This window comes from Strix aluco, chromosome 27 (genome assembly GCF_031877795.1).
Source record: "Strix aluco isolate bStrAlu1 chromosome 27, bStrAlu1.hap1, whole genome shotgun sequence".
NCBI classification, from domain to species: Eukaryota; Metazoa; Chordata; class Aves; order Strigiformes; family Strigidae; genus Strix; species Strix aluco.
This window is the reverse complement of record NC_133957.1, coordinates 1549137-1567633: the sequence shown is the minus strand read 5'-3', so window position 1 is coordinate 1567633 and position 18497 is coordinate 1549137. Positions and strand designations below refer to the sequence as shown.

General features: G+C 65.4%; 2 protein-coding genes across 3 annotated transcripts; one reads left to right on the top strand and one right to left on the bottom strand.

Annotated features, from left to right (window-relative positions):
- Nucleotides 1–497: 497 nt before the first annotated feature.
- Nucleotides 498–5289, bottom strand: GTSF1 (gametocyte specific factor 1). The gene is given in 9 exon segments (XM_074807591.1): nt 498–1199; nt 1833–1918; nt 2718–2806; nt 4016–4095; nt 4097–4247; nt 4350–4425; nt 4515–4604; nt 4688–4814; nt 5108–5289. Coding segments are annotated over 9 exon segments (798 nt in total). The 5' UTR covers nt 5201–5289; the 3' UTR covers nt 498–1193.
- Nucleotides 5290–5796: 507 nt separating this feature from the next.
- NCKAP1L (NCK associated protein 1 like) lies at nt 5797–17792 on the top strand. Of its 2 annotated transcripts, XM_074807589.1 has the most exons (31): nt 5797–6855; nt 7084–7194; nt 7514–7606; nt 7724–7780; nt 7858–8000; nt 8104–8194; nt 8284–8421; nt 8506–8554; nt 8688–8844; nt 9126–9182; nt 9467–9563; nt 9887–9996; nt 10111–10243; nt 10353–10434; nt 10778–10836; nt 11129–11274; nt 11581–11713; nt 11855–11974; nt 12411–12550; nt 12693–12824; nt 12934–13152; nt 13768–13898; nt 13994–14091; nt 14584–14677; nt 14813–14895; nt 15021–15101; nt 15912–16005; nt 16150–16266; nt 16730–16839; nt 16968–17057; nt 17505–17792. In XM_074807589.1, exons 1-31 carry the CDS (start codon nt 6205–6207, stop codon nt 17628–17630), a joined length of 3942 nt encoding a protein of 1313 aa, XP_074663690.1. In that variant the 5' UTR covers nt 5797–6204; the 3' UTR covers nt 17631–17792. The 2 variants fall into 2 exon arrangements, with proteins under 2 accessions (XP_074663690.1, XP_074663691.1); XM_074807590.1 differs by lacking the exon at nt 9126–9182.
- The last annotated feature ends 705 nt before the right edge of the window (nt 17793–18497 follow it).

Sequence of the window (18497 nt, the reverse complement as noted above, 5' to 3'; positions counted from 1 at the left end):
GGGTGCCCGGCCTCAGTTTCCCCAGGGTGGGGGCCCCCCCGGGGTTGGGGGGGGGCCCCCGGGGCTGGCGCAGGGCCCGGGGACGGGCGCGGATGCGGCCCCGCGCGCGCCGGCTGCTTCCCAAAAAGGCGCTGGCGGCTGCAGGCGTTGGGGAGCCGGGCACCCGGCCAGCTCTGGGGGGCCCTGGCGCCTGGGGGGGGGGGCACAGGCAGGGCCAGGCAGAGGCACAGGCAGGGACACGGGGCAGAGGTGACAGCGCTGGGGGTGACACATACGTGTGCACTAACACACCCCCCCCCAAAACCCCCTGCTTTGCCCCCCTACCTCAGTGGCCATTTCACCGCCCCCCCCCCCCCCCCATTTTTATCCACCCCCCCACGCAGCGTGGGGACACCCTGACGTCACTCAGAGACACCCCCCCCCCCTCCCCCACACCCCCTTTTTGGGTCAAACACCCCGTGACACGGCTGCAATAACCCCAAATGAAACACGGGGCGTTTTGAGGCCAAAACGGGCAGTTTTAGTGCTGGAGTAGGAGGGGGGGGCCGGACGCTGCCCAGCGCCCCTCACCCAGCCCCGCTGATTCTGGGCATTTGTTGTTTTTCCGCCTAATTTCCTGCTTTAACGAGGCCCGAGGAGCCCGCGCCGGGCAGGATCCGGCCCCACGCGGGGGCAGCCAGAGCCAAACCTCGGCGGGAAGGAGAGACCCCGATGAGCTGCGGAGATGAAAAAACAAAGCAAAAAATATCCAAAAAAAGCGATTCCTGCCAGGACAAACCCCCCCTCCCTGGGGCTGGGGTGCTGCTGGGGTGCAAAGGGGGGGACACCGAGGGGACGGGGCTTCTCCAACCCCCCCCCCCAGGGTGACTTCAAAGCCTCGGGGCTGCCATTTGCCTGCGACCAGACGCTCGCCGGTTCCTGCCCCCTTCCTTTTCCTGCTGCTTTCAGACACAGTTTGACATAAATGGGGGGGGTGTTTTTTTGTGTTTCCCCCCCTCCCAGGCGCTGAATCACGGCCGGGGAACGAGGCGGGTTAAGACGAGGGGAATTTTGTCTTGGGAATGGTGCGGGGGAACGGGACCGGTTACTCACGGCCTCAGGTCTCCGTGCGGCGCTGGGCGCCCCTGCCCGTAGCGGGGGGGGCTCGGTTGGTGTCCCCAGGGCTGCTCGGGGGGGGACACACACACGGTATTTCATCGCTGCACCAAACAGAACAAAGAGAAGCGGTTAAAGCACGTGGGGCAAGGCTAAAAAGGTGTAAAGTCTCCCCAAAATTGTAGTGTGGAGAAGCCAGGTGATGTGGTGGGATGCTCCTGGAAGGAGGGGGGGTGACAGGGAGCTGGGGGCGGGGGGACACAGGGAGCTGGGTGGGGGGGACACAGGGAGCTGGAGGTGGGGGGGGGACAGGGAGCTGGAGCGGGGGGGGACAGGGAGCTGGAGCGGGGGGGGACAGGGAGCTGGCGGGGGGGGACAGGGAGCTGGGGGAGGACAGTACAGGGAGCTGGGGGGGGGGACAGGGAGCTGAGGGGGGGGGACAGGAGCTGAGGGGGGGGGACAGGGAGCTGGGGGGGGCGGGGGGACAGGAGCTGCTGTCCCAGCTCCACAGTGGCTGATGAAGGTGACACGTTTGAACCAGCACTAAAACCCGCCCAAATCTTCCTCCCTCTGGGCAAAACCTGTCGGCTCCCAGCTGGCAGGGAGGGGGTGGGGGGGGGGGGGTGTCTCTGCTCACCGGGAGAAGAAAAAAGCAAAATAGGTGGAAAAAGGAGGGAAACGCCTGGCGCTTCCCATCCGGTGCAGGGAGGAAAATAAACAGTCCCCCTCCGACCTACCCGGCTGGATCCACCCTCCGAGCAGAAACTCCGGCAAGTGTTGCAAGGCCGTTGCTGGCACGGTTCGTAGCACACATGAAACTGCTCTGGAAACCACAGGGGAGAGATGTCAGGCAAAGCCGAAGCAGTCAGACGCTTTTAAACAAGGCAACAAAGCTGGAAAAATTCCTCCTTAACCCTTACGGAGCGGGGAGGATTCGGTTTTCCACCTGCGGGCAGCGTGGGGAGGGCGGAGGGGGGGAAATGTTTCTGCTCTGGGCGCCGCCGCGGAAACAGCGGGATGGGATTTGTGGTCGGGGAAAAGGTTTTTGTGGAGATAAACCCGCGCTGAGCTGTGCGGGGATCAAAACCCTCGGTCTAAACTCAATAAATTAAAAATTTTGGGGGGGGGGGGGGAAATAAAAAAAAATGGCAGGTTAAAGCGTAAGGAGCGGTCGCTGTGAAACAATTCGTGTTCAGGCTCTGGGTTGGAGATGGAGGGAGGAAAAAGCGTCTCCCCGATGGGCCGAGCCCAGGATGTGCAGCTCCTGCCAGATGTACGTTAACGGGAGTTATTAGTCGCATAAAAACCGCTCTGCAGCTGCATTTCTGGCGCTGGCGAGGGAGGAATTAATTGCAACACCAGATCACTCCTCCTCTGCCCCGTCAGGAGGGACCGGCGCGACCCCGCCCGCGCGCTCCCCCCCGTCGCTGCACGACGGGGAAAGATATATATCTGACCTCCGCGTGAACTGCTGGAAAAAAGGGAAAAAAAAAAAAAGGTTTTCCCCCCAAACTCAGCCCCGTGGGGTCCTCGCCGCCTGCTCTGGCTGACGGGGTGTTGGTGGAGGCTGGTGGGCAGGGAGCCCGGCGGCGTGACACGCGTGTTCCCGTTTCCACACGTACCGCCCCGAATCCGTCGCCTCCTCCGAGTTCTCGGGCTTCCCGGCGTGGCGGGGGCTCCGTGGGGTCCCCCACGCCCCCGAGATGTCCTGCTGGAAGGAGAAAAGGGGAAGGAATTAGAGCGGGGGGGGTGGGGGGTGGAGGATTGGGGGTTTCCCCTGTTGGCGGCGTGATGCCGGGGTTGGGTGGGACGGGTGGGTGTCAGCGCCGGGCTGGCGGCGGGGGGGGACATGGGGGGACACATTTTTTGGATGAATGCACGGGGCGGGGGGTTAATGAGGCTTTCCCAGCTGCCCCCCCCCTTCCCTGGGTGGGGAACCCACAGCCTGATGCCCCAGGGACGCAGGCTGCACACGAGGTACCCGCGTTGCGCAAGAGGCACTAAAATACCCCCCCCCAGCCCAAAATCTGGGCAGTGCCCGCCTGGAAACGCCTGTTTGGGTGGGAGAGGGACTGGGGGGGGGGGAAGCAGCCCCCCAGGCACTGGTACTGGGGGGGTTTGGGGTCACCTTGAGCCGGTTTGGTCATGCAGGGTGGTCCCAGTTGTTCTCTTCGGCGCTGTCCCCGCCAGAGCCCGAGTTTAGGGGTGGTTGGGGATGGGGTGGGGGGGACAACATGGCACGGGGGACCTGGGGGGGGTGGGACACACTGCGGGGGACAGGGCACAGGCAGGGCGGGGGGGTTACAGGGACACACTGGGGTGGTACAAGGACGTGGGTGAGCCTGGGGGTGACAGGGACACAGTGGGGGGGGATGACAGGGACATGGGGTGGCCTGGGGGGGGGATACAGGGACATGCTGTGGGGATACAGGGTTGTGGGTGAGCTGAGGGGTGGCGGGGACACAGTGTGGGGGGGTTGACAGGGACACGGGCTGATCCAGAGGGTTATGGGGGCAAACTGGGAGGATATGGGGACACACTGGGGGGGGGGTGACAGAGACACAGGCTGATCCAGAGGGTTATGGGGATAAACTGGGAGGATATGGGGACACACTGGGGGGGGGGTGACAGAGACACAGGCTGATCCAGAGGGTTATGGGGATAAACTGGGAGGATATGGGGACACACTGGGGGGGTGACAGAGACACGGACAGGCCCAGGGGGGTGACAACCCGCTGTGCACTGAAGCTGTTGCCCCACGTCCCCCCACACTGGTGCCCCACGTCCCCATGGTCACACGGTCCCCTGGGTCCTATGGGTACCCCCAGCGTCCGTTCTGTGGGGGTGGCCCAGTCCCCATCCCAGAGGGTCCCTCCTGTCCCCCCCCCTCTCCGGGTGACGGAACACCACGCACACTCACAGGCAGCTTATTTGTAACATGCATTTAAAATTTGTGGGTACAATCGCTCCCCACAACAGCGGCCGAGGGGACACAGCCCCCCCTGGCACTGTGGTTCTGCTGGTCCTGGGAGAGAGACAGGCACCGTCCTGGGGCTGCTGCCACCGTCTGTGCCCACCTCTCCGAACCCACCACGGGCTGTCCCGCCGCTTCCCCGCCTCGGCTCCGGCTTGTGGGTGCTGCCGGGGCGAAGCTGGGGGGCAAGAGAGGACCAGGGGTGTCGGTGCAGGCAGCATTGTGCGGGGGGGGACACCTGAAGGTGGGAAGGGACATCCCCGGCCCTGCGGGCTCCTACCTGTCGCACGGGAGGAGCAGGTCGTTCATCCCAATGTTGAAGATGAACGGTGGGGGGTCCTCCAGGTCCTCCAGCTCTGCAAAGGGTGACGAGACAGGGACGTGCCAGCCTTGGGGTGACATGGCGAGGCGGTGGAGCACTGCTTGGCACTCTGGGGACTCTCACCAGCCTCCCAGTCCTCCTGGCACGGGGGGCTCTGCCAGGCCGTGGGGATCTCTGGTTGCTTCATCCTGTTGCCGAGGGACATGTCCATCTCTGCGGGGACAGAGGGGACAGTTGCAGGGGGGGTACAGCTGGGAATGGCCACCAAGGTGGCAAGGGCGGGGGCCACGCTGTACCGTGGGGGAGGTCAGACAGGCGCTTGTCAGGACAGGAGGCGATGTGGCTCCGTAGATTGGCCTGGGGCACCCTGTGCCTGGCATTGAAGGGGCAGGTGGCCAGCATGCGGGCAACCTGCGGGTGGTTCTGGAGGGGTGGGGGGAGAGAGGTGAGAGGCAGAGGGTTGGTGGGGGGGGAAATGCCTCAGAGCTGGCTGAGGCCCAGCCCTCAGCAGGTCCCAGGTCCCCGTAGGCCCCAGCTGTGGCCCCCAGGAGGCCCCAGGTCCCCGTAGCCCCCAGCCCCGACCCCCAGCAGGGTCCAGGACCCCGCAGTCCCCAGCCCCGACCCCCAGCAGGCCCCAGGCCCCGCAGGCCTCAGCCTCAGCCCCCAGCAGGCCCCAGCCCCGGCCCCCAGCAGGCCCCAGCCCCGGCCCCGCTCACCCGCTGACACTTGACGATGTGGTAGGGCAGCCGAGAGGCCCGGACCTGGTGGCTCTTGTCGTAGGGACACTGGACGAGCGCCTCGGGGTCCATGGCGGGGCCCAGGCCCGGCCGCTCGACGTAACCACCAACCTCCCAACGGGCCCCGCGCGCGCCGCTGTCGCCACGGCAACGGGGCCCAGCTTCCGGCCCGGCCTGCGGGGCCGCCGCGCGCCGCTGTCGCCATGGCAACGCGGCCGGGAGAGCGGCCGCCGCGGGGCGCCCGGAGCACGGCCGGGTAGGCCCGGGCGGGGCTGTGTGGGCCCAGAAAATGTTCTATGGGCTGTGTTGGTGCTATATGAGCCTTAGACCATGCTATATGAGCCCTGGGTAGTGCTGTATGGGCCCAGACAATGATATATGGGCTATGGGCGGTGCTATATGAGCCTTAGACCATGCTATATGGGTCCCAGGTGGTGCTGTGTGGGCCCAGACAATGTTCTATGGGCCCTGGGTAGTGCTATATGAGCCTTAGACCATGCTATATGGGTCCCAGGTGGTGCTGTGTGGGCCCAGACAATGTCACATGGGCCTTGGGTGGTGCTATATGAGCCCGGATAATGTTTTATGGGTCCCAGGCAGTGTTACATGGGCCCTGGGTGGTGCTGTATGAGCCCAGATAATGTTCTATGGGCCATGGTGGTGCTATATGAGCCTTAGACCATGCTATATGGGTCCCAGGTGGTGCTGTGTGGGCCCAGACAATGTTCTATGGGCCCTGGGTGGTGCTATATGAGCCCAGATAATGTTCTATGGGCCCTGGGCGGTGCTATATGGGCCCTGGGCTGTGTTATATCGACACTGGGCAGCATTAGATGGGCCTGGACGGTGTTATATGGGCTCTGAGCAGTGTTATATGGGCCTAGGGAGTGGTATAGGGGCTCTGGTGGTGGTATATGGGCCTGGATGGTGTTATATGGACGCTGCGTGCTGTTATAGGGCCCTGCATTGTGTTATACGTCCTCACATGGTGTTATACAGGCCTGGTTGCTCTCCTATGGGTGCTGGGTGCCGTTGTAGGGCCCTGGGTGCCTTTGTAGGGCCATGGCTGGTGCCATATGGCCCTGGCCAGTGTTACATGGCTGTGGCCAGTGTCACGTGGTGATGGCCAGTGCTATACGGTCCTGGTCAGTATAGCATGGCTGGGACTGGTGCTCTGTGGCTGTAGCCAGCACTGCCTGGCTGTGACGGTGTCACCTGCTGTGACCTGGATGGTGTCACCGGTCCATGGCCAGCGTGGCGTGTGGTGTCGCACAGCCGTGGCGTCAGGCGGTGGTGGTGTCACACAACCGTGGTGTCACACAGCCATGGCGTCAGGCGGTGGTGGTGTCACACATCCATGGTGTCACACAGCCATAGTGTCACACAGCCATGGTGTCACACAGCCGTGGTGTCACACAGCCATGGCGTCAGGCGGTGGTGGTGTCACACAGCCATGGTGTCAGGCGCCGGCGGTGTCACAGGGTGGTGGCGGTGTCACGTGGTGGTGGCCCCAGCTCTGGGCCCAGCCCAGGAAGCTCAGGAAGGGGAAGTTGGGTTTTGGGGCCTTGGGGACGATCAGGGGACGTGGGGGGACACAGGGTGGGGGCCCCCAGCACGTCTCCGCCATGTCACTGCCCTCCGTCTACCAGAACAAGTTCGCCGAGAAGCTGACGATCCTCAACGACCGGGGCCGGGGCGTCCTCGTCCGCATCTACAACATCAAGAAGGTGGGTGCGGGGTGTGGGGGGGGTCTGGGTGCCTGGGTCCCCTTGGCAGGGGAAAGGTTGGGGTGCAGGACACCAGGGTACCCCACCCCATCTGATGGGGAAGAGCCTGGAACGAGGGTCGTGAAGAAACTGGGAGTGGTGGGATTGCTGGGGCAGGGGAGTCTGATGGGGGGGTCCGAGCCCAGGAGGGTGTTTGGGGGGGGTCTGACACTTGGGGGTTCCCTGCAGACATGCTCCGACCCCAAGACGCGGCCGCCCTTCCTCAACGACAAGGCCATGGAGCCCTCGGTCAAGTTCATCAACAAGAAGTTTCCTCACCTGGACGTGCGGAGCAGCACGGTGAGGGACCGGGGCGTCCCCTCTGTCCCCAACCCCCTGTCTCCCCCCCCCAGCCCTACCTGGGTGTCCCCTCTACCCCCCACCCCGTGTCACCCCATCCCCAGTGTCCTCACCATCCCCACCCCGTGTTGCCCCCAACCCCACGCCATCTCCCACGTGTCACCTCGGTCTGTGTCACCCCATTTTGTGTCACCACCACCTGGCTTCCCCTCCAACCCCCTCCCTTGGTCATCCTGCCACCCCCTGCCTCATGTCACCCCTCCCCAGGTGTTCCCCCTGTGTCACCCCACCCCGGGTTGTCCCCAATGTCCCTTTGCAGCAACACCTGGGCCCGGTGCACAAGGACAAGGGGGACATCGCCCGGGTGCTGGCACCCTTTTACCACTCCTTCCTGGACGTCCTGGAGTTCAGGGTGAGCCAGGGCACGTGACAGGGAGCAGAGGGGGATTTTGGGGAGCAGCGCCAGGATTTCAGACCTGGGTGGGGGCGGGGACAGCAGTGACAAAGCCCCTTGTCCCCTCCCTGCCAGGACCACGTCTACGAGCTGCTGAACACCATCGATGCCAGCCAGTGTTTCTTTGACATCGTGAGTGGGGTGCTGGGGGGATACTTTGGGGGTGCCACAGCCGTGCCCACGCGCTCACGGCTGTCCCCTCTCCCCAGCACGTCAACTACGACTTCACCAAGAGCTACCTGGACCTGGTTGTCACCTACGTGTCCCTCGTCCTGCTGCTGGCCCGCACCGAGGACCGCCGCCTGCTCATCGGCATGTACCACTGCGCCCACGAGATGAGCCACGGCACCAGGTGGGGGGCGTCCGGTGGCCCCACCAGGCCTGTCCCCACAGCCCCTGCCCACCGGGGCTGGCCCCGAGGACTGTCCCCAACCCCTGTGTCACCGTCCCCGCAGTGACCCCAGCTTCGCCCGCCTGGGACAGATGGTGCTGGAGTACGACCACCCCCTCAAGAAGCTGACGGAGGAGTTTGGGCCACACACCAAGGTGGGATGGGGCTCCCCCCCAAACTAGCAGGGCCACATCCTGCTCCAATCCATCCCACGGCCACCCTGTGATGTCCCGATGTCCCCCAGGCTGTCACCAGCGCCCTCCTGTCCCTCCATTTCCTCTTTGCCCGGAGGAACCAGGGGGCTGAGCAGTGGCGCAGTGACCAGCTCCTCAGCCTGCTCAGCACCGCCGGCACCATGCTCAGCCCCGCCAGCTCCGACACCGTGAGTGCCACCGCGCCGTGGGGACTGGGACGGGAGGCTGCGGGAGGGCTGAGGATGGTGACACGGTGACATTTGTGTCCCCAGATGGCCTGCGAGTACCTGTCCCTGGAGGTGATGGAGCGCTGGATCCTCAGTGAGTCCTTGCAGCGCCTGCAGGTCCCCAGCCCCACGTGGGCCACCTGGCTCCCGGTTTCGGGGTGTCCCCGTGCCCCTTGCGGGTCTGGCAGCGTGGGCAGCCCCTGCCTGCCTGACGGCTGTGCCTGCAGTGGGGTTCCTGGTGTGCCCGGGGGCGCTGGGTGCGTCCCCGCAGTGCCTGGAGCTGTGGCGGCTGGCGCTGCAGGGCTCGCTCTACATCACCCTCCTCCGCGACGAGGCCCTCCAGGTCCACAAGGTCACCGAGGAGCTGCTCAGCAGCCTCAAAGGGTAACGGTCCTGCCAGCGCCGGGGCCGCACAGGGTGCCAGGAGGGTGCTGTGGTGGGTGCCAGGGGCTGGGGGCTCTGCCAGCAGCTCTGCTGGGTGCCAGGAGACTTCACAGGGTGCCAGGGGGTTGTGCTGGGTGGCAGGGGGTTGTGCTGGGTTCCAGGGGGTTGTGCTGGGTGCCAGGGGCTGGGGGCTGTGCCGGGGACTCTGGGGGGTGCCGGGGGCTCTCCGGGTGCCCGGCGGGGGCTGTGCCCGCTGCTGCCCGCCCGTGACTCTCCTGCAGGTTCGGGAAGCGCGTGGCCGATCTCAAGGAGTGCAAGGAACAGGCCGTGACTCACAGGTTGGGGGGTCGGCGAGGGGACAGTGGTGCTGGGGAGGGGGCTGGGGGCTCTGAGGAGCTGCGAGGTCCCAGGACACCCCAAAGAATTGCAACATCCCGGGGGTCCCACGAGTCCCAGAGAGCGGGGGGTGTCCCAGGAGGGCTGGGGGGCCCCGATTGGGTCCATGCTGGCCCCGTGCCGTAGCCCCCACCTTTGCCACATGGTGCCTGTGGTGTCCCCACTGGGGAGAGGGGTAGTTGAGGGGGTCAGTTGGGTGGCGCTGGCCCTGACCCCCACCCTGCAGCGGCTCCCTGCACCGGGGCCGGCGGGTGTATCTGCGCGGGGCCGTGCGGGAGCTGGAGGCGCTGCTGGAGGATCAGCCCGGACTGCTGGGACCCAAGGTGAGCACGGGAGCAAGGGGGGGGCCAGGGGGTGTAGGGTTTGGGGTGCAGGGGGTGCGTGTGCAGGGTTTGGGGTTCAGAGGGGATGTGGGTGCAGGGTTTGGGGTACAGAAAGTGAGTGGGTGCAGGGTTTGGGGTGCAAAGGGAGTGTGGGTGCAGGGTTTGGGGTGCAGGGAGCTGGGTGCTGGGCTCTGCATGTGCCCGAGGGTGTGGAATGGGTGCGGGGGGGGGGGGGGGTGTGGTGCTGCGGGTGCCAGCGCCCGGGGCCGTGGGTGCCAACCCGGGGGCAGTGGCAGGTGCCCTCCAACCCCTGCTGCGCCCAGGCCCTCTTCGTCTTCATGGCACTCGCCTTCTGCCGGGACGAGCTCAGCTGGCTGGCGCGACACGCCGAGCACGTCACCAAAACCAAGACCCCCGAGGACTTCGCTGACAGGTCAGCATGGAGACGGGACCCTGTGCCCGCGGGGGGCACCCCCAATCCCGTGGGCATTGGGAGGGGGGTTTGGGGGGGGCACAACCAGCGCTTGGCTCTGACCGGGGGCTCCAGCCACGTCGCGGAGCTGCTGTTTCTGATGGAGCGGCTGCGGAGCCTGGTGCGGCGGCGGGTCGGGGTGCTGCAGCGCTACCACGTCCAGTACCTGGCTCGCTTCGACGCTCTGGTGCTCAGCGAAGTCATCCAGGTACTGCGGGGCTGGTCTGTGTCCCCCCGGGGGGGGTGTGTGTGTGTCCCTGTCCCCCTCTGCCCGATCCTGGCTGTCCCTTACCCTGACCCCATCGCCGGCCCCGCAGAACCTTTCCGTGTGCCCCGAGGAGGAGTCCATCATCCTGTCGTCCTTTGTCAGCTCCCTCTCGGCTCTCTCTGTCAAGGAAGGTACAGACTGTGTCCCCCCCACCCCGGTGTGTCCCCCGTGGTGTGTCCCCCCTCACGCATGTCCCTGGCACTTCCCAGGGACCGATGTCCCCCTGCCCCGGGAGCCTTGAAGCTCTCCTGGACCGTGCTGGGCACCCAGACATGGGCTTGGGGGGCAACGGGGAGATGGCAGCTCCTGGGGGTCCTGTGGGGTGGGCACTGGCACCCCCAGACTGGCACCCCCAGACTGACACCCACCAGACTGACACCCTCAGACTGGCACCCCCAGGACCAGCACCTCCAGATGAGCCCCCCCAGCCCCCTCCCCACAGCCACGTCTCCCCACGTTTCCGTTTCCCCGCAGCTGATGACAAGGAGCAGTTTGATTTCACTCCGCTCCGCCTGGACTGGTTCCGGCTGCAGGTGCTGTCCCTGTCCCTCTCCTCATCCCTCTCCTCATCCCTCTCCTCGTCCCTCTCCTTGTCCCTCTCCTTGTCCCTCTCCTTGTCCAATCCCTCTCTTCATCCCTCTCCTTGTCCCTCTCCTTGTCCCTGTCCCCATCCCAATCTCCATCCTTGTTCCCGTCCCTGTGCCAATCCCCTTCCTCTCTCCCCATCCCTGTCCCCATCCCCTTCCCTCTTTCCGTCCCCATCCCTGTCCTCGTCCTCATCCCTGTCCCCTTCCCTGCCGTGCCCTGAGCCAGCTGTCCCCCCAGGCCTACACCAGCGTGGCCAAGGCCTCGTTGCCACTGGCCTCCAACCCCGACGTGGGTCGTGTCATGAACCTCATCGTCTTCCACACCAAACTGCTCGACTCCCTGGAGGAGCTGCTGGCCGAGGCCTCCGACCTCTCTGACCTGTGGTGAGCGCAGCCGCCCGCTCTGACTCAGTTTCCCCCCAGTTCCCCCCTGGCCTGGGGCTCTTCGAGCCACGTCCTGCACCCCAACATGCAGCGAAAGGCGCCCGCGTGTGCTGAATGACGGGTGTGGGAGGGGATGGAGGTGGCCATGGGGACATGTCACCCATGGGAGAGGTTGGGCAAGTTTAGGTGACAAACATGGACGCGGGGACAGGGACAGCACCCGCGTGGCACAGGAGAAGCATGTCCAGAAAGACAAATCCCCTCTCCTGCCCTCCCTGCCCCCTTCTCCTGCCCCTACCTCTGCAGTTTCTACCCTCGCCCCGTGGAGAAGATGTTTGTGGCGACGATGGAGGAGCCCTCGATGCTGCGCTACAGCATCGCCTTCCCTCTGCTCTGCAGCCACTTCTCCCGCTGCGTCCACCCCATGTGCCCGGAGGAGGTGGGTCCTGCTGCCCTGGGGGGGCCACCCCTGTGGGACAACGGCAGCCCCAAGGCCTGGGGGCAGCTGGTGACACACCGCAGACGTGGCCGTGGCCCGTGTGCCATGTGCCGTGACGATGCTGTGGCTTTCCCCCCGCAGTATCCCCACCTGAAGGCCGTAGCGCTGGGGCTGTGCAACAAGTTCCTGGAGGAGATGGCCCGGCAGGCCAGTGCCTGCATCATGGACGCCTGCGCTGAGCAGCACAACCTCAGCGAGAAGGTGAGGGCCACGTCTTCAGGGCTTCTGAGGTCTCCGTGGCCTTTGGGGTCTCCTTGACTTTCAGGATCTCTGTGGCCTTTGGGGTCTTGAGGGCCTCTGAGGTCTCCATGACCTTGAGATCTCCATCACCTTCAGAATCTCAGTGGCCTTTGGGGTCCCTGGTCTCCAGGATCCCTGTAGTCTTTGGGGTCTCCATGGCCTTTATGCCTTCCAGGGTCTCCATGGCCTTTGGGGTCTCCATGGCCTTTGGGGTCTCTGTGGCCTCTTTGTCCCCTTGGACCTTTGTGGCCTCCACGTTCTCCAAAGCCTTGGGAGAGCAAAGGCCATGGAGGGGAAGACCTGGCACCTTGGGGACGGTGGCCTCTGGTCCTGGAGGCCCCATTTGGGCTGTCCTGGGTGCCGTGGTCCATGGTAACCCGCTGCCCATGGCCGGCAGCTGCTGCCCAAGCACTGTGCCTCCACCGTCAGTAAAGCCCGCAACAAGAAGACCCTGAAGCAGCCGGCCAAGAAGGGGGAGCCCCAGCGGGACAAGCCAGGGGCGGAGAGCCAGAGGAAGGACCGGACCCTGACCACCAAGTGAGACCTCCCTGGGGCTAGTGAGGGTGGGCAGGGGGCTGGTGGGGAGCGGTAGCCACCTGACATCAGGTGTGGCCATGGAGTGACGTTGGGGGCATGGCGTGACCGTAGGGTTGTTGTGTCCCCCCTGCCACAACCCCAGCATGGACAAGCTGCACCTGACGCTGGCCGAGTTGTCCCTGAGCCTCAACCATGTGCCCAACTTCACCGTCTTCGAGCACACGGTGACACCGGCCGAGTACCTCAGCAGCCACCTGGAGACACGCTTCACCAAGTAGGGACCCCGCTGGGGATGCGGGACGCGGCAAGGGTGGGCTGGAGGTGCTGCCAGGGAGGGGACACTCGCCCACGGCTCTCCCGACAGCCCCCTCCTGTCCCCACAGAGCCATCGTGGCCATGGCGGGCTACAGCCAGGCCACGCAGGAGGTGGCCCGGCCCTCGGAGGTGCTGGTGGGGCTGAGCGCCTACATGACCTTCATCCAGTCGCTGGGGAAATTTGTGGGCTTGGACACGGGGCGCATCATCCGCAGCGTCCTCCTGCAGCAGACGCAGCCCCGCGACGCCGCCGGCGAGCAGACGCTCACCACCATCTACACCAACTGGTGAGGCCGCCCCTCGATGAGTGGGTTCAGTTTTGGGCCCCTCACCCCAAAAAGGCCATTGAATGACTCGAGCGTGTCCAGAGAAGGGCAACGGAGCTGGTGCAGGGTCTGGAGCACAGGTCTGATGGGGAGCGGCTGAGGGAACTGGGGGGGTTTAGTGTGGAGAAGAGGAGGCTGAGGGGAGACCTCCTGGCCCTCTGCAACTCCCTGAAAGGAGGGTGCAGAGAGGGGGGAGGAGTCTCTTGAGCCAAGGAGCCAGCGGCAGGCCAAGAGGGAATGGCCTCAAGCTGCGCCAGGGCAGGGTCAGACTGGCTCTTCGGAAGGATTTCTTTGCAGAAGGGGCTGTTGGGCGTTGGAATGGGCTGCCCAGGGCAGGGGGGGAGTCCCCATCCCTGGAGGGGTTGAAGAGTCGGGTTGAGCCAGCGCTGAGGGATCTGGTGGAGTTGGGAACGGTCAGGGGGAGGTTCATGGTGGGGCTGGAGGAGCTTCAAGGGCTTTTCCAACCCAGATGATTCTGGGATTCTGTGGGACCAGCACCCTCCTTCCCTCATGGGAGGGGGGTCGCGGTGCCGTGGGTCGCGGTGCTGGGTGGTGGCAGCGGTTTGGTGTCCGCAGGTACCTGGAGGCCCTCCTGCGCCAGGCCAGCACCGGGGCCATCGTCCTGGCCCCTGCCCTGCAGGCTTTCACCACAGTGCCCCGAGAGGGTGAACCCCCCTTCAGCGCCGCCGAGTTCTCTGATATTTTGGGTGAGGGGTGCTGGGGGGGTGAGGGGGGCAGAGTGGAGATCATCACCCCCCGCCCCACCCTGCTGAAGTCCCCATCCTTGTCCCCCTCCCTGCAGAGATGCGGGCGCTGGCCGAGCTCCTCGGGCCCTACGGTATGAAGTTCCTGAGTGACAACCTCATGTGGCACGTGGGCTCCCAGGTCACGGAGCTGAAGGTAGGGCTGGAGGCTGGGACCGGGATCAGGGGACTGGGACCAGGGTCAGGGGACTGGGACCAAGGTTGGGGGACCAGGACCAGGATCAGGGGACCAGGACCGGAGGACTGGGACCAGGATCAGGGCACTGGGACCAGAACTGGGGGACTGGGATGAGGGTTGGGGGACTGGAACAAGGATCAGGGGACTGGGACCAGAATTGGGGAACTGGCACCAGGATCCGGGGACTGGGACTGGGGTCAGGGGACTGGGACCAGGATCAGGGGACTGATACAAGGATCAGGGGACTGGGACCAGAGTTGGGGAACTGAGACCAGGATCTGGGGACTGGGACCAGCTTCAGGAGCCCGGTGTGACAGGGCAGGCCCAGCCACCCCTGGGGAGCACCCCAGCCCCCTGCCTGTCTCTTGGGCTTGCCGGCCCCCCCGTCCCTCCCTGGCCGGCTGGGGGCTTGCCGTGTCCCCGCTGCCCCGAGCCCCACTTCCCCCCCAGAAACTGGTCACCGAGAACATGGACACGCTGGTCCAGCTGCGCTCCAGCTCCTGCAAACCCGAGCAGATGGCGGCTCTGCTGCCCCGGCTGACCTGTGAGTCTGGGGGTGGGGGGCACCGGAGGGGCGGGGGTGGGGGGCAGCCTGGGGCTGGCACCCACACGTGTGCGTATCCCCAAACCCACGTGTGTGCACACACACGTGTCCCTGCTGACCCCTCGCCTCCCGCAGCGGCCGAAAACGTCCTGAAGCGCATGACCATCATCGGGGAGATCCTGAGCTTCCGCGCCATGGCCCAGCAGGGCCTGCGGGAGGTGGGTGCCCCCCACCCCATGGTTCCTCCACCCCATGGGACCCCCCCACCCACAGGCCCCACATCGTGGGGGGCGGTGGGGGTGGTTCAGCAGGAGTCCCCCGAGCATCCACCTTCTCTCTGCAGGTCTTCTCCCACCACTGCCCCTTCCTGATGGGCCCCATCGAGTGTCTGACGGATGTTGTCACCCCCGACACCGACATCCAGGTGGGCACGGAGGGGGCTGGGGACAGGGTGGCCCCTCCGGTGTTTGGGAAAAGTGTCCCCAAGCCAGGCTGGTCGCTGCTGCCCTGCAACCACCGTGTTGTGGGGCACCACTTGTACCAGCACCAGCGTGGCCAGCAGGGACAGGGAAGGGATCTGACCCCTGTGCTCGGCACTGGTGAGGCCGCCCCTCGATGAGTGGGTTCAGTTTTGGGCCCCTCACCCCAAAAAGGCCCTTGAATGAGTCGAGCGTGTCCAGAGAAGGGCAACGGAGCTGGTGCAGGGTCTGGAGCACAGGTCTGATGGGGAGCGGCTGAGGGAACTGGGGGGGTTTAGTGTGGAGAAGAGGAGGCTGAGGGGAGACCTCCTGGCCCTCTGCAACTCCCTGAAAGGAGGGTGCAGAGAGGGGGGAGGAGTCTCTTGAGCCAAGGACCCAGCGACAGGCCAAGAGGGAATGGCCTCAAGCTGCGCCAGGGCAGGGTCAGACTGGCTCTTCGGAAGGATTTCTTTGCAGAAGGGGCTGTTGGGCGTTGGAATGGGCTGCCCAGGGCAGGGGGGGAGTCCCCATCCCTGGAGGGGTTGAAGAGTCGGGTTGAGCCAGCGCTGAGGGATCTGGTGGAGTTGGGAACGGTCAGGGGGAGGTTCATGGTGGGGCTGGAGGAGCTTCAAGGACTCTCCCAACCCAGATGATTCTGGGATACACAGTGCTACAGGGCACTGCCTGGCATCACGTGGCACCGTGTGGCATCACATGGTCCCCCCGTGTCCCCAGCCCTGAGTCTGTGTGTCCCCATCCCCTCTGTCCTCCCCCAGGTCACCCTGAGCATCTTCGAGCTGGCCTCGGCCGCGGGGATCCCCTGCGAGGTCGACCCGGCGCTGGTGAACGTCCTGGCTGGCAACAAGACGGGTACCACGGGGCTCTGCCGGGGTCGCGGGGGGCTGTCCCTGAGATCCATGACCCTGCTCACCTTCCCCCACCCCGTGCCACCTCCCCGGGACACCCCGGGGTCCCCTCTTGGACCCCCATCCAGTGTCACCTCCCTCCTGGCAGATGGCTCGTCCCCGGAGGAGGACTACAAGGTGGCCTGTCTGCTCCTGGTCTTCGTGGCCGTGTCCCTGCCACTGCTGGCCTCCGACCCGGCCTCCATCTACAACACCGAGGTGGACGGTGAGGCCTGGCCCTGACCCTGACAGCTTTGTCCCCACGCCTGGCTGTGTCCCCATGACCCCGTCCTGGTGTCACAGCTTGTGTGTGTCCCCATGGCCACGGCCGAGGGTTGGTGGGGACAGCGGGACCCCAGAACTGCAGCCAAGGGAGGTGGGCGCAGTGTGGTGTCCCCAACCCCACTGTGTCCCCAACCTTCCTGTGTCCCCAACCTTCCTGTGTCCACAACCCTGTTGTGTCCCCAACCCCACTGTGTCCCCAACCTTCCTGTGTCCCCAACCCCACTGTGTCCCCAACTCTCCTGTGTCCCCAGCCCCACTTTGTCCCCAACCCCACTGTGTCCCCAACCTTTCTGTGTCCCCAACCCCGCTGTGTCCCCAACCCCACTCTGTCCCCAACCTTCCTGTGTCCCCAACCCCACTGTGTCCTCAACCTTCCTGTGTCCCCAACCCCGCTGTGTCCCCAGGCTACAACAACAACATCCACTGTCTGGCCAAGGCCATCATCCACGTGTCAGCCGCCCTCTTCACCCTCCACAACAAGAACATCGAGACCCACCTCAAGGAGTTCCTGCTGGTGAGAGCGGCTGGGGGCCACGGCCAGGCCTGGCTGGGTGGTGGTGGGCACCCTCCTGGGGGGTGGGCACCCTCCTGGGGGTGGGCACCCTCGGGTGTCCCCAGCGCTGATGTGGCTCCGTCCCTCAGCTGGCCTCCGTCAGCCTCCTGCAGCTGGGCCAGGAGACGGACAAACTGCGCGCTAGGAACCGCGACTCCATTGTCCTGCTCATGCAGCTGGTGAGTGACGGGGTGGGCGGGGTCCTGGGGGGGTCCTGGGGGGGGTCCTGGGGTGCTCCTGGGTGCCCACATCCCAGCTCTGTCTCTGTCCAAGCTGCTCCAGCCCCCAGCCCATGGCCGGCTCAGCTCAGCTCCGGTTGGGCCGTGACGAGGCGGGGGAATGGGTGTGGGGGGGTCAGATCCAGCTCTGACACCCCCCAGGAGGGGCTGTGCTGTGCCGGTGGGGGGGCCACGCACCCCCCCCATCCCAGGATTGATATTCAGGGAACGCTTTTCCTCCCTTTGAAGCAATTTAAATGCAAATCTTTCAATCTGGAGCTGGGGCAGGGGGAACCAGCCAGGGAGGGAGCACCCAGCGCTGCCCCCCCCCCTTCTCTAACAAGCGGGGAAACTGAGGCAGGTGGGGGGGGCGCTGCTGATGCCGCGCGTGTCCCCCCCCTCTCTCAGATCGTGGCGGAATCGTCCTTCCTGACCGTGGACATGCTGGAGACCTGCTTCCCCTACGTCCTGCTCCGCAACGCCTACCGCGAGGTGTGCCGGGAAAATCTGCTCAGCAGGGTCCCCCCGCACTGAGCCCGGCCCCCGCCGCCCCCCCTCCCCTCAAACCCCTCCAACCGCCCCGCGACGGGACCCCTGAGACCTCCCTCGGCCTCTGGATGCCACCGCGGGGTCCCCAACTGTCCCCATCCTGCCCCCCACCCATCGTCACCTCCACTAAACCGCTTTTCCCCTCAACGTCTGCGTCTGACCCGTGGCTGGGGGGGACCTGGGGAATATTGGGGTGCTGGCTCTGCCCCAGAACCCCAAAGTGGGGGTCTTGAGCCCCTATGGGAGGGTCTGGGGGTGCCGGGGGCCTTGGGGGGGCTGTGACACGAGGGGGCTGGAGCTGCGAGCAGGATTTACCAGCTTGAATTAAAGCTGGGGGGGACCTGGGGGATATTGGGGTGTCAGCTCTGCCCCAGCACCCCAAAGTGGGGGCTGAGCCCTGTGTCTCCGGCAGAAATAACCCCCTGTGGGTTCCCTGGGGGTGCTTGGGGGGGTCTGGGGGTGCTGGGGGCCTTGGGGGGGGCTGAGACACGAGGGGGCTGGAGCTGCGAGCAGGATTTACCAGCTTGAATTAAAGCTGCTGCTCCGCGTGGCAACGATCCTGGCCGGCCTCGTGCCTCAGTTTCCCTTCACCCACCTGCCCGGGGACGGTTCAAGTCACGTTTCCTCCCCGTTCCCCCCCCCCCCCCCCCCCATCTCAGGGTGTTTATTTTTCTCCCGTGCAGCATCTTGGGGGAAAATTAATGGGGCGAGGGAAGGAGGCGGCTGGGCGGCCGTTGCCATTCCGCTCACGGCCGGCTGCTCCGGGATGAGTCACTGGCCGTGCCGGGAGGGGGGACGGTGGCCACCGTGGCTACAAACCCCCTCAGTAGCGTCCCCTCAGCTGGCCCCGGT

What these genes read in the sequence shown, in the direction of transcription:
- NCKAP1L (XM_074807589.1), top strand. Translation starts at nt 6,205, where the DNA reads ATGGCCCTGGCCAGTGTTACATGGCTGTGGCCAGTGTCACGTGGTGAT. An exon ending in GCCAGTGTTTCTTTGACATC is followed by an intron (nt 7,781 to 7,857) that starts GTGAGTGGGGTG and finishes CCCTCTCCCCAG; the next exon opens with CACGTCAACTACGACTTCAC. An exon ending in ACCCCATGTGCCCGGAGGAG is followed by an intron (nt 11,714 to 11,854) that starts GTGGGTCCTGCT and finishes TTCCCCCCGCAG; the next exon opens with TATCCCCACCTGAAGGCCGT.